Below are 14199 nucleotides of genomic sequence, written 5' to 3'. Positions count from 1 at the left end.
AGATAGTCTAGCAGAATGGATAGACAAGTGGCAGATGGAATTTGATCCTAACAAGTGTGAGGAGATGCATTTTGGCAGAAGGGATAGGGTGAGGTAATATAGACTTAATGGCACAGTTCTAAATAGTGTGCAGTAACAGAAGGATCTGGGGGTGCATGTGCATCAATCTTTGAAGGTGGCAGGACATATTGAGAGAGTGGTTAGCAAAGCATATGGGATCTTGGGCTTCATAACTATAGGAGGCATAGATTAAAAAAGCAGGAAAGTTATGCTGAACCTTTATAAAGCTCTGGTTAGGCCCCAACTAGAGTATTGTGTCCAGTTCTGGTCACCATACTTTAGGAAATATATGAGGATTCTTCAGAGGATGCAGAGAAGATTTACCAGAATGGTACCAGTGATGGGGGATTTTAGTTCAAGTTTCGATTTGAAAAGCTGGAATTGTTCTCCCTGGAGCAAAGGATATTAAGGGGAGATTATGACAGGTTTAGATAAGTTAGAGAAGGAAAAACTGTTCCCATTAACTGATGGTACAAGGACTAGAGGACACAGATTGAAGTTTCTGGGCAAGAGATGCAGGGGGAATGTGAGGAAGAACTTTTTTTACATAGCGGGTAGTAATGACCTGGAACTTGCTACCCACAAGGGTGGTGGAAGTGGAGACAATCACTGATTTCAAGAGATAATTGGGTGGGCACTTGAAGGAAATAAACTTGCAGGGCTACAGGGATCATGCGGGGGAATGAGACTGACTGAATTGCTCCATGGAGAGCCGGCATGGACTCAAAGGATCGAGTGGCCTCCTTCTATGCGGTAAATGACTCTATAGGCTGAATTTGTAGGCAGCAAGCTTCAAAAAGTGCATGCCGCACACGTGAGATGTGCACTGCGGAGCCGCCGCGCTATTTTGCATGGCGGTTCATTAACATGGAGGGGGCTGACTGCCTGCCCCCGATGACGTAGAGGGGACTGGCACTACATCCCCAGCAAAAATGTCCAGCGCCACAACATAGGCGCCAATGCCATTTTTAAAGGGCTTCAAGCCCTTACAGGTAATTTGAATTTTTAAAGAGAAATAGAGGGAACATTTACATTAATGAATTTAATAAAAGATTGAAGCCTCTCTCCACCCCACCCCCTCCACCATGATCAAACACTACATTTATTGCCTTTTCCACACACAAAAAATTTCTACCCATCCTGAACATTCTCTCCGAACTTTAATACCTTTGCCCTTCAACCCTATCCCATCATCCCCGCAGTCAATAGTAGGAGTTTTCCCTGCTCCCCCCTGCCCCCGGCCCTGAAAATTTCACTCCTCCTCCCTCCCCACCAATGTTACACTTCGGATCTCCGAACGGATATCTGAAGGCGTGGGATTTCCAGCAACTGGCTGGAGTATCGGCGTGGGACGGCTGTGACGACGAGGTAATTATTCTGTAATTATTTATTTAGTATGTTAATTAAGTTTTCTTCGCCGAGCAGCGGTGGGGGGGGGCTGCCAACAGACCTCACTGCTGCTGGAAAAATGGGGCGGGGCTTTCCAGGCGCTGAGGCCCATGGCGGAACTCGCCTGGAAGTATTTTCCAAGACCCCCACCACAAATCCCAATGTCAGGAGGCTGGTAAAATGCAGCCCTATGATTTTATATCTGTGGGAGGCCAGGCCCATGCTGAGCCCCAGGTTGATGTCTTGTCTTTGGAGTCAGCCACAACATGACAACTGCTGCAGCTGCAGCAAGAGGTGATTGAACATCTGGCTGAGCTTTGAGAGGCTATACGCTACCATGTGTGGACGATGGAGGAGTCTATCCAGGCTGCAAGTGCTGCCATGTCTCTGATGCATGCACACTTGGCTTCCTCCAATGATTGGTGATCTGCATGGATAGCCAAATCCAGCAGTTCAGTCAGTATATGCCATCACCTTGGTCATGAGCTCAATGCAGTCATGGCAAAGAGAGAGGGGAATGAGGCACCTGGATTCTCTCTCATGTCCTTGTTCTGCTCAAGTGAGCAGGGAGGTATAAGTGTGCCTTGCAAGGGAGGAGGAGTGGCTTCCTTTTGCTTCTGGGGGCTCTTCTCAGGGGGCTCCTGCAGTGGACAGTGGCTCCTCAGTCCCTCTGCCAGTGGCACTAGCTCCAGTAGTTGTGGTGATGGAAGAGGTGCAGGAGCCCTTCAGCATGCCAGAGCCCTCCAAGCCTCAGGCAGCCAGAGGACAATGGCCAAGATAATCTCAAGCCATGGGGCAGTACAATTAGCAGCCTACCTCCACCTCAGTGGAAACTGCAGGGGAAGCACCACATCAGAGCACCCGTAAGAGAGTTAAGAATAGCCCTTAGCTGCACTTGGGGTCCCAGGTTATTTACATATCTAGATGCTAAGTTTCCTTTCTGACGTGCACCTCAATAAATCCTTCACTCAATCTTCCTGCATCTCATTTTAATACTCGGTATCATGTAAAATTGCATCTACATCTTTTCTCCCTCAAGGGGCTGGAAGCAGTGGACTAAGCCACATCCATTGAGCTCCTCAGCCTTGCGACTGTACGATGCACACCTGAGCAATGGGCAGCCAAATGAAGAATGTGATAGCAGGGCTGATTCAATGTAAGACGTCATTCAAATTATTCCGAAATGTCATAAGGGTCACAGGAAACATACAACAACTTAGTATGAGGGTGTTCCGAGCCTCCCTTGCATGTATCCCATTTCGCCTTGCCTGTGGTCTGAGGGGTCCCTCATCATGCATTGCCTGGTCAGCTAGCTCCTCCACATCCTCATTGTCGGAGGAGGCATCACAATCACTGATACCCTCATTGTTCAATGCCTCCCCCATCTGCAGTGCTGGATTGTGCAGTGCACAGCAGACCACCATGATATGCGGGACCCTCATTGGAGCATGCTGAAGGGTTCCACCTGATTGATCAAGGCACCTGAATTGTATCTGCAGAAGTGCATTGGCCTGCTCATTGTCGCTTGTCTCAATCCATGGCAGGTGTTGTACCTCTCCTCTGCATCCATGCATCGTTCCTCACAGCCATGAGTAGCCATGTCTGTATTTGATAGCCCTTGTCTCCCAGAATCCACCCTTGAAGACATGCGGGGTTCAGGAAAAGCTGTAGCACCTGGGACTGGTGAAGTATGTAATCTTGCGCACATCTATAGAATCCTCTTTTAGTGGTTACAGGCTGGTGGAACATTGAGTGAGTGGAAACCCTTTCTCTTGATGAAGGCTGCTGGCTGGTCTGTGGGAGCCTTGATGGTGGTATCGTGCAATCGATGACACCTAGCACCTGGGGGAATCCAGTGATGAACCTGCACACAATGGTCCTCTCCGCCTGATCCTCTGGATCGGTGCAGTAGTGCACAGATTTGCCATCACTCTTGAACAGGGCATTGGTCACCTCTTTGATGCACCAATTGGCTGTAGACTAGGAGATCACACATATGTCCCTAGCGGATCCCTGAAAGGAGCCGGAGACACAGAAGTTGATAGCCACGGTGACCTTCAGGGCCACTGGTATTGGATGTCCAACAATCCCAATGGGTCTCAGCTCGTCCTGCAGAATGGTGCAGAAATCAATGATGGCCTCCCAGGAGAGCCGTATTCTTCAGAGACGCTGCCACTCAGACATCTGCAGGAAGTTCAGCCTTAGGTGGTATACTCTTTCCTGGGGATAGGCTTTCTGTGTCCATGTAGCTGCTGGTGTGCCCCTCTGCACCTTTCTACATGGGCCCACCTTGAGGCTTGCCCTCTTGATGGTTGTGAGGTTGGTTATGTGCCCCTGCCAGAACCTACATCTGACCCCTTCTTAGCTGCCCCTCCTGCTCAGCAGGGACCACGAGACCTAGGTGAATGAGGCCCATGGAAAGTGGCCTGAATCTCAATCCTAGGCTTACCAACAAGCTGAATCCTTCATCTCCCAAACTCCTGAGTCCTCTTTTCGGGGTATGTGCCACTGACCCTATGTGACCCTGGTCACACCCACCCCACTCCTGTTACCTTCTCCCCACTTCTGCTGAAGCCCCGTGGTCCCCGTGCACCACTGATAACATTTAAATTGCCCCATACAATTGCAGTTAATTGGCCTTTTAAATATATCAATTGTTGTCCTGCCGTCTTGTCAGAAGTCCGCCCTCCATGGTTCCCGCCGCTGGTAAAATCCGGAAGCGATGTCATAATGTTGGACTTCAGGCCAAATGTCGTCTGCTGCAATTTTACAACCCCCACTACTGCCTCTGACCTCGCACTTAGTGGGCCAGTAAAATTCCAGCAAAGTCTTTCCAAAATGGATTAATGTCTGGCTAGTGATAGAATTTTAAGGCTATAACAACAAGTGTTCATTGCCATGGTCAAACACAAAACAATGGTTCCTATGCTATCGAAATTGTATCAGAATATAACAATACAGAGGTGAACAATTTGAATTTTAAAGTTAACTTTGAGAAATTAAAAAAGCTGGGTAGTTTTCAATTGTCCCAGTATTATTATTCTTGGTCTCCCACATTCCAATTTCACAAATTACCACTGGTCTAAAACTCTACTGCACACATCTTATTCCCAAAAAAATTCCATTCCTGTGTCGCTCTATCCTTCCCAACCTTCATTCTTCAATACTCTTATTTGAAAAATCCTCATTCACATCTGTAAGTCCCTGAACTTAGCTCCACTTAATCATCAATATGACCTAGTACATGCCTTCACTTTTTGGCTTTTTGGTCTGTTGTGCTTCCCCACCACATCCCCAACTCTGCTCCACTTTCAGTGGTAGAGTGAGCTTTCAGTAGCCTCAATCCTACGCTCTTAGTGCTCTCCATAAAATAGCCTACTTAAAACCTATTTCTTTGATCATTCTCTCTGTCACCACTCCCAATCCATCTCCCAACATTGCTTGGCATTTTGTTATGGTAGTGATGCTATAAAAGAGCAACCTGTTATTGAAAGAACAGATTGTATGTGGGCTGTGGATAGAATGGTCTTGCTAAACTAAATGGCAATTTCTTGTTCCAAGCTATCTCATTTTTTTATATACTTCCTCCTTCTCATTCGTTATTTTGTTTCTTGTGCTTTTTCCCAGATGTCTGACTGCTTTTTAATTTTGTTCACCTTTATAAAAATCATTTATAAAAACAATATCATTAATGCTTCTCATTTCATTTTGCAGAATTCATGGCTTTCATCCAACCTTTGTTAAGTAACTTATTTAAAGGAACCTTTCCTGTGTTTTGTGTTTGTATTAAAAACATAAAGACAATTATAAAAAAAAGTTTGAAATTTTGCCACTAATAGCAGTGAAAATGTACCCCTCCTGTTAAATCCAAATATGATTAAAGATGGAGTGATTTTTCTTTTAGTAAACATTTTGGTAATTAAACCAGGACATTATTCATATATTACCGCTGTACTCTAACTGAGGCGTTCAGACGGATTTGGGCAAACCACTTAAATCCTGTGTTTGTTTTGTTGGTATCTCTCTCTCTCTCTAATTAACAACATTTTCAAAATAATATTGAAGTGCACATTTGCACCAGCATTGTAGACTACAGATAGGGGAGGTGCTGTGGACAGAACAAGTCAACTGACAAGGGATATCGGAACTGAGAAGGGATGTGCTACTCAGCCAGTGAGTAAAACAACATAACTGCCAGAGCTCATCTGTCATGAGCAGGATCAGACATCATCCAAAATTATACAAAATTCTCTACCATAGCTGCTAAAGATTAGTATCAGATAATTTCAACTGAGGATTGGCTCCTTGGTGAATGGCGACATGAATTATTCATTTTGAGTTTTTTTATTATTATAAATAAATGTATTATACAATGTATTTCATGGTGAGATGTTGAATTATTGACCAACTTTTCAGTACACATTATTATGCTCATTTAAGTGTTGTGCAGTAGTTTGGGCCTGAAATGCCATCATAACAGGCAGCTGACATATTTATTGATAGAAGCACTTACGAAATCTAAGAGCATATCGAAAAATATCTTTTGGTTTAGACCTTGCCCCAAAATATTCCTGCTGTGAACTGTTTGCATATTAAATAAATGCCAAAATATTTTAGATCATCAAATTGAAATTGTAACTTTACAATTGTGTTATAGTTTGTTGTTTAAATTTTAATCACTTTTACAGGATCTAGGTGTAGGTGGCCATTGGTTGAACCTCTTCTAAGCCACAGTGTTGAAAACCTCAGGTTCTTCCACAAAGAAAGCAAAGTGAAGGTTTTTATAAACTATTTTATTTTAAAGAATAATGAGTTCAGTTTGTGACAGTACTACAGTGATTTGCACATTTATGACATGCAGTGAAATTACAGTCTTCTATCAGATGCACACAGTTTACATTCTCATAAATCAGAGCGGCAGAATTTTAAGTTTTGCTGGGCTGCAAAGGTCAATCTTTCTAGCTTGCTATGGAAAAGAGTCATTGCTGAACATATTCAACCTTACTACATTCAATTTAATTCCTTGCAAGAAAGAAAATGGCACAACAGAAATGAAAGTTGAAAAGTTATTTTAAAACTATTACAATTTTACTTTTCAACATAGCTTCCAGAATGTAGCAACTAACATAATAAGACTTCTTAGCACTTCCTTAAAGCAGAACACTGAAATATGTGTAATGATTTCAATTTCAGCACTTTTAAATTACAATGCCATTGATTCTATCAAAAAGTAGAGGGACACCAGCTGAGAATAAGGTTGAACGCGTTCAGTTTCCATTATCTTAACCTTGTGGTGCCTTTACTTGAAATTCACAATCAGTAAAGATAACACCTCTGTACGTGCATTTCTTCTACAACTTAGTGAATATTAGCTTGAGTGGTACAAACATCTGAAGAACAAGCATGGCTTTCATAAATATTCTTCGTAAATACATACACCATGTGTGCCATTGTGTTGTGCAATGGAAATTCAACATTAAAAGCAGATCACATTTCCAAATGGTTAAGATAATGTTTTCACTATGCAGTATGGTTGATAAGAATGAGAAGTGAGCTCAAGCGAAATACCCTGTTACAGAGACTGGTCCAAAACTAGACAGATGTTTTGACAGCATGATTAAGTTCACACATAGACAAACAAACATCACTGTTGCTTTAAGTATAAATTATTCAATACACTCTTCCTTTTTAGGAAAAGATATTTCCTTTCAATTTTCCTTTAGTATTGCAGTCTAACTGATATGGCTTTAACTATTGAAAAAGAGTTTAACTGAAGAAGCTTAACAACCCTAAATTAACTTCAAACATTAACTTAGGATTCTCCTGACTGGAGACCTGGTTTTGTTTTAGTAGGACTGCGGTGGGAAACAGCAAGCATAACACAAACACAAGCAACTCTCCTGCATAGTGGTTTGAAATCCAAGAACCAATACCTGAGATTTTTAAACTAATTTTCTCTAAATTTTAACCTAGTTTTATGCTATGGGAAGCAATTAAATCAGTGATATCCATAGAGAACAGTTCTCTTTGGTTTGGTGTAAAATGAAATGCAGGTGAAACACAATTATTAGTCTACTGAAATTCAGTAGAGCTGAAACAGTGTTATATGCAAGCAGCAAAGCTTACCATCAAATAAAAATCCACATATACAGTACAAATCAGTCTGCGCCACATCCAAAGACAAATTGCTAATAGTTTCACTCTGTGGTAGCATTTGGAACAGATCAGTCATATATACATGGGAGTGCATTACTGCTGAACAGTTGTACAGATTAAACTTAAAACACTTCACCTATTCACTTAAATTTATCTAAACTACTGGAAATGTAATTGGTGTACAACTGAGGAGAGAAGAATATCTAATATGATTTCTTAGTTGCAATGAAAGTTATTTAGATACAATTTTTTTTTTAATTCTCACGATAGAATTCCATTTAACTTGTTTTGGTTCATTATTAAGCAATGCCTAATTACATTATTTAATGTAGCCTTAGCTCATGACAGGTGACAAGGTAAACTATATGTTAAGCCATTTGTTCATCGTCAGAGAGAAATTCTAGCTTCATTAAATAAGTGCTCCAGGAATGTTAAGGTTTCTATTTGGCAACATTCTGCTAAATCTGTCATTAAATATTGAGAATGTATTGTTCCTATGTGTATTAATTACGTTGCTGAAAATGACAATTAGTGCCTACAATAGAAATAGCTTCTGTTACAAAAAGTAACCAAAGTAATAAGAACCTTCAAAAACTTACAAATGTATAAAATATTAGGTCAATGGCTACAAAAAGTCAAGTGGACCAAGAAAAAAGTTTCTTTAATATGATGGCAGTCCATTACTTTATACAATCAGTACTTGACTGGTTGTCTTGCAATATGCTTCAATTTGCCAAACTTCTTTATAAACTTTATTTCCCCCAAATTCCTGACAGCTGAAGACACCAGAAAATTCACACCTTGAACTAAAATTAGTTTAACAGTGGAAAGAAACAGTGACTGCTAAAAAGACCCCAGCCCCACCCCACTCCCGCAACTCCGAGAAAGGCTTTGGGCATGCCAATATTTAGGAATGTTTAGGAAATAATTCAATTATTCATCTTAGCATTGTATTGTGTAAAGGCGAAGGAGTTGAATTAACATTTTGCTGGGGACTGTGTTCCATGGACTGATGATTATAATTAAATCATTTTTAATGCTGAAGGTATAATTGGACTGAATTTAGTGCATTGTGGCTTCATCATTTTTAAGCAAACATATTTTCTCTGTGATGTACAGAAAATGACACTGCTACCTTAGTACATTAAACCAGAGAGATCCTCATACCTTCTCCAAAAAGCAATGATGCTAGATATTTTTACAACATAAAGATTACCAACTTATATTGCAAATTGCCATTTTTTTAACAAAAAGGCATTTCCACTTATGATATTGTACAGTTTCACCATTTTAGCAAATCATGCAAGATATTTGCTACAAAACAAGTGACTGCATAAAACTTTTAAAAATCTCAGTAGAAATCACTGTGAAAATTGTCGGATCTTACACACATATAACAGGGTGTCTAGTTGCATGCCACCCCAAGTTCTTCTGTAACAACCAACAACCAAGTCACACATTACAGCACATTTAGCAATATGGCAACTTAAAAAGGCAACTTCAAAAATGTCTGCAATACAGTAGAAAAGCTCAGCGATGAACACAAATTAATACTGCCAGTTGTGAGGTTCAGAGTTCCAATATTACATGAGCATTTATGGAGTCTACAATAGAGACATTTAGGAGTTTACATGAGGCCTACTGGTTTCTCAGACTCCTCATGCTCATGTCAACCCCCTCACCATGGCTTACATCATAGAGAGGCACAAAAAATCTTTTGTAATTATATTGCAGTAGAAGTGTAAGCATTTATTCTAGTTAGAGAAAAAAGAAATGTATTTTAATATATGGTCAAAACATATGTAAATCCTATTAATGTAACTTAAAATAATTTACAATATAAAGTATTCTTTTCTTAAACTACTTCTTGAACATGTCTTGAAGTGGCCCAGGAAGATACTTAAGGACAGTATCAAGGATGCTTTCTTCTTCCTCTTCCTCTTCATCACCACATCCAGCAGGAATTGCTTTCTTTGGGCGAGTTAAACTCCCTTCTATTGGTGCTTCCATTGCAGCCTTTTCCTCGGCTTCCTTTTCTTCCTTCTTCTTTAGTCCATACTAGGGTTTAACAAGAAAGCAGATAACTTTACAATGATACCATCTAGAACCAGTAAAAGCTTTGACAGTATGCCAGATTTTACATTCAATTCAGTAAGTAGCACAGAGTCTAGCTTGACAAAGTACTACTTAGACTGTGTACTTAACTCGGTAAATTTGGTGAGTGAGGGAATTCGGTGCAGTGAGGGAATAGGTGCTGTTCTGGTCTTTTACAAAACACAGAGAAGTCCAAGTGAAGGAGTGGAAGACAACAAGACCTGAGAGCTGAAGTCTAGAGGCATTAATTTGGTGAACAGGGAGGTGTTTATCTATATTACAGAGAAACTCACCAGTAGCAGTAGTGGTGCCGGGCCTGGGTGGAGACTGAGTACAAAGACTGAGGAGTTAAAGTTAGGGGAGAGAACTCCAGTGAAATCTTCAACAACTAAAAGCAACATCTGCAAAACAGCTATAATGACATCCCAACCAGGGAAGGAGCTGATTGGTGAGAGCTGTTAAGTATTTCCACATCATAGTCTAGAACAGCGTTGTCCAACCTTTCTGCGTGGGGAATCACATTACAATTTTTGTCTTATTTAGGGGGCCAGTGAGACAATTTTGGAAAGATAAAGGCATTAAAAAATGTATCTTACTATTAATCAAAACAACAGCAAATGTGCATTTTTGTGAAGAAGCTTTAAATGAGAAAACTAATTTATTGACTTACTTTCTTGTCATTATGTTGGACACTGATGTAGTGAGATACCTGTATTATTTTTCTTGCATCAGTTGTCAATGTTTGCCTAAACACTTGTAGCGATGTGGAGTATTCCAGATAGATGTCCATCTGTCAGGAATGACCTTGATCACCCTCTCTCCCTCTCTCAGTCTCCCTGTGTTCCCCCTTCTCTGTTTCGTTCCCCACCTCTGTGTCAGTCCCCCTCTCCGTGTCATTCCCCCCCATGTTGTGTGTCGTCCCCCCATGTTGTTACCCCACTCTATGTTAACCCCTCTGTAGTTACCCCTCCCCCCTCTCTCTCTACCCCCCTCTCACCCTCTATCTCTCCCCCTCTCTTTCCCCTCTCCTTCACCCCTCTCTCTCTCCCTCCCCCTCTCTCTCCCCTCTCTCTCACCCCTTTCTCTCTCCCCCTCTCTCTCCCCTCTCTCTCTCTCTCACCCCTCTCTCTCTCCTCCCTCTCTCTGTTTCCCCCCTCCCGCTCTTTCTTCCTCCCTCTCTCTCTCCCCTCTTTCTCCCCCTTCTCCCTCTCTCTGTTCCCTCTCTCTCCCGTCTCTGCCCCTCTCTCTTCCCCTTATCCCTCCCCTCTCTCCCTCCCCCTCTCTCTCTGTTCCCCCACCTCTCTCTTTGTTCCCTTCTCTCTCTCCCCTTATAGAAATAGGCTGATGAATACATGGCTAGAGAGATTGTGCAGGAGGGAGGGCTTTAGATTCCTGAGACATTGTGAACGTGGGGGAGGTGGGACCTGTACAAGCTGGATGGGTTGCATCTCAACTGGAACAGGAGCAATATCTTCACAGGGAGTTTTGCTAGAGCTGTTGAGAAGGGTTTAAACTAGTTTGGCAGGGGTATGAGGACCTGAGAGTAGATTCAGAAAGGAAAGAAGAAAAGTTGGAAATGGAAGGCAGAAAATTAGCAAGTGTATTTGCACGGCAGAGGAAGCAAAGGCTAGAATGTAGACAACAGGGAGTTTGGCAGTGCTAAATGGTATATACTTCAAAGTAAGAAGTCTAAGGAATAAGGCAGATTAGCTGAGAGCACAGATTGAGTATGACGTTATAGCTAGTACTGAGACATGGCTGAAAGAAGGGCAGGAATAGCAACTTAACATTCCTGGTTACATCGTTTTCAAATGAAATAGAGGGGGATAAAAAAGGAGGAGGGGTCTCAATATTAATGAAAGAAACAATTATAGCTGTGAGGCAGGATGATATGGTAGAAGGATCATCAAATGAGGCCATATGGACTGAACTGAAAAACAAAAAAGGTGCAAGCCCATAACTGGCAGTGTACTATAGAGCCATAAACAGTCAGAGGGAGATAGAACAGCAAATATGTGGGCAAAACTCTGAGAAGTGCAAAAACATTAGGGCAGTAATATTGGGAGATTTCAACTACCCTAATATTAACTGGGATAGAATTAGTGTAAAAGGCATAGAGGGAGCAAAATTCTTAAAATGCATTCAGAGCAACTTTTTTAGCCAGTACGTAGCAAGGCCAACAACAAAGGGGGCAGTTCTGGACTTAGTTTTAGGGAATGAAGCTGGGCAGGTGAAAGGGGTATCAGTTGGTGAGCACTTAGGTGGAAATGATCATAATTCAGTTAGATATAGGGTAGTTATGGAAAAGAACAAAGATAGACCATGGATAAAAGTTCTCAAATAAGGAAAAGCTAGTTTTACTAAGCTGAGATACAATTTAGCTGAAGTGGATTGGAAACAGCTACTTGAAGGTAAATCTGTGCCAGATCAGTGGGAGGCAATCGAGGAAGAGATGGTGAGGGTTCAGAGCAAGTATATTCCCTTAAAGAAAAAGGGTGGGTGTTACGATCAGGTGAGAAAGAGGTCTAGGGTTCCCTTTCAGCCTTCATCTGGTCTTACTGTAACAGGGTTTAATTTAAAACACATCATGTTTTGAGCTCCCCTTGGTGAATCCTTGTTCACCGCTTTCCAATTACAAGGCAAAGAAACCAGCACACACACATAGGTTTTCTTAAGTTTAAAGAAGAAAGATTGAAATTTATTAAACTTAAACTCTAATTCAGTTGATGCCTATGCATACATGACGCGCCCACACTAGCATTCATATGTAATACACGCATGCAAACTGAGACAGAAAAAGCAGAAGAAATAAAGTGGAATAGTTTGAGGCAATATCTGAAGAGTTTTTGTTACGGGTCTTCGAGCTCACTTTAGAGTCCTTGATTATAGGTAGATCTTGCTTTTCGTTGGGGCCCAGTATTCTTCTTAAACCTTGTGAACTGTAGGAGACTTTTCTCTCTTGGGGTTCATGTGTCTTCAATGGGTTCAGTTCCATGAGAAAGAGATGGGAGCAGACAGGAGTGACTGTGGTGAGCCAGCCAGGAAAGGTCTTTTCAATCCAGGAGCATTCTGCTTTTTGTTCAAAACTCTACAATTCAGGAAAAAAAACAGACTGCCAAGCAGGTTAGTCATGTGACTAACTGGTTTGACCAGGTCTGTTTGTGGATTGTATTGGAGCAGGGGATAGCTCCTTTGTTCCAACATTGTCTGTTAATATGCAAAAATGTCTTTCCAGCCAGAGGCCTGGCAACACCTTGTCACAGGCCTTCTCTTCTCCCCAGCAACAATTTGAAATTTAATGTCCATGTGGCGAAATTAATGTGCCTCATTCCAGCCAGGGTCCTGCATGACAGTGGGATTAACAAATCCAAAGCCCCCTGGATGTCAATTGGCTTAATGGAGAGGATAAAGAAAAAAAGGGAGCTCATGACAGATACCAAGGGCTCATTACTGCAAAAAACCTAGATGAGTACAAAAAGTGTAGGGGTGAAATTAAAAAGGAAATTAGGAAAGGAAAGAGAGGGCATGAAAAAATACTGGCAAGTAAAATCAAGGAAAACCCAAAGATTTTTTCATAAATACATAATGAGGAAGAGGATAACTAAAGAAAGCGCAGGGTCTATTAGGGACCATAAGGGTAAGCTGTGTACAGAGGTGGAGGATGTTGGTATGGTTCCTAATGAATAGTTTGCCTCTGTTTTCACAGAGAGGGATGATACAGAGATTGCAATCAGGGGGAGGACTGTGAAATATTAGATGTAATTAGCATAGTGAGCAAGGAAGTATTAAGGAGTCTGACATCTTTGAAAGTGGATAAATTCCCAGGCCCAGATGAAATGTATCCTAGGCTGTTAAGGGAAGCAAGGGAAGATATAACGGAGACTCTGACCATCATTTTCGAATCCTCTCTGGCTACAGGTGTGGTGCCATTGGACTGGAGGGCAGCTAACGTTGTACCATTGTTTAAAAAGGGAACAAGGAATAGACTGAATAATTACAGGCCAGTCAGCATAACCTCAGTGATGGGAAAATTATTGGAAAAAGTTCTGAGGGACAGGATGAATCTCCATTTAGAATGACACAGATTAATCAAAGACAGTTGCACAGATTTGTTAAGGGAAGATAGTGTCTGATTAAAATGATTGAATTTTTTGAGGCTGTAACAAGGAGGGCTGATGAGGGTAGTGCATTTGATGCAGTCTATATGGATCTTAGCAAGGCTTTTGATAAGGTTCCACTTGGCAGATTGACCATGGAAGTAAAAGCCCATGGGATCCAAGGCAAAGTGCCAAGTTGGATCCAAAATTGGCTCAGAGGCAGGAAGTAAAGGCTAATGGTTGATGGGTGCTTTTGTGACTCGAAGGCTGTTTCCAGTGGGGTTCTGCAGGGCTCCCTACAAGGTCCCTTGCTTTTTGTGATATATATCAATTATTTGGACTTGAATGTGGGGGGTATGATTAAGAAGTTTGTAAATATTACAAAAATTGGCTGTGTGGTCGA

General features: G+C 41.6%; 1 protein-coding gene across 5 annotated transcripts in view; it reads right to left on the bottom strand.

Moving 5' to 3' along the window:
- Window positions 1-6225: 6225 nt before the first annotated feature.
- The window catches only part of LOC137375598 (complexin-2), a 362538-nt gene continuing 354564 nt past the window's right edge, over window positions 6226-14199 (bottom strand). For all 5 annotated transcript variants that reach the window (XM_068042960.1, XM_068042962.1, XM_068042963.1 and 2 more), the window contains exon 4: window positions 6226-9663. In XM_068042960.1, coding sequence (XP_067899061.1) covers window positions 9466-9663 — 198 coding nt within the window. In that variant the 3' untranslated portion in view covers window positions 6226-9465. The remainder of the gene's footprint in view (window positions 9664-14199) is intronic.

This window comes from Heterodontus francisci, chromosome 12 (assembly GCF_036365525.1).
Source record: "Heterodontus francisci isolate sHetFra1 chromosome 12, sHetFra1.hap1, whole genome shotgun sequence".
NCBI lineage: Eukaryota > Metazoa > Chordata > Chondrichthyes > Heterodontiformes > Heterodontidae > Heterodontus > Heterodontus francisci.
This window is presented reverse-complemented; position numbering and strand designations above follow the sequence as displayed.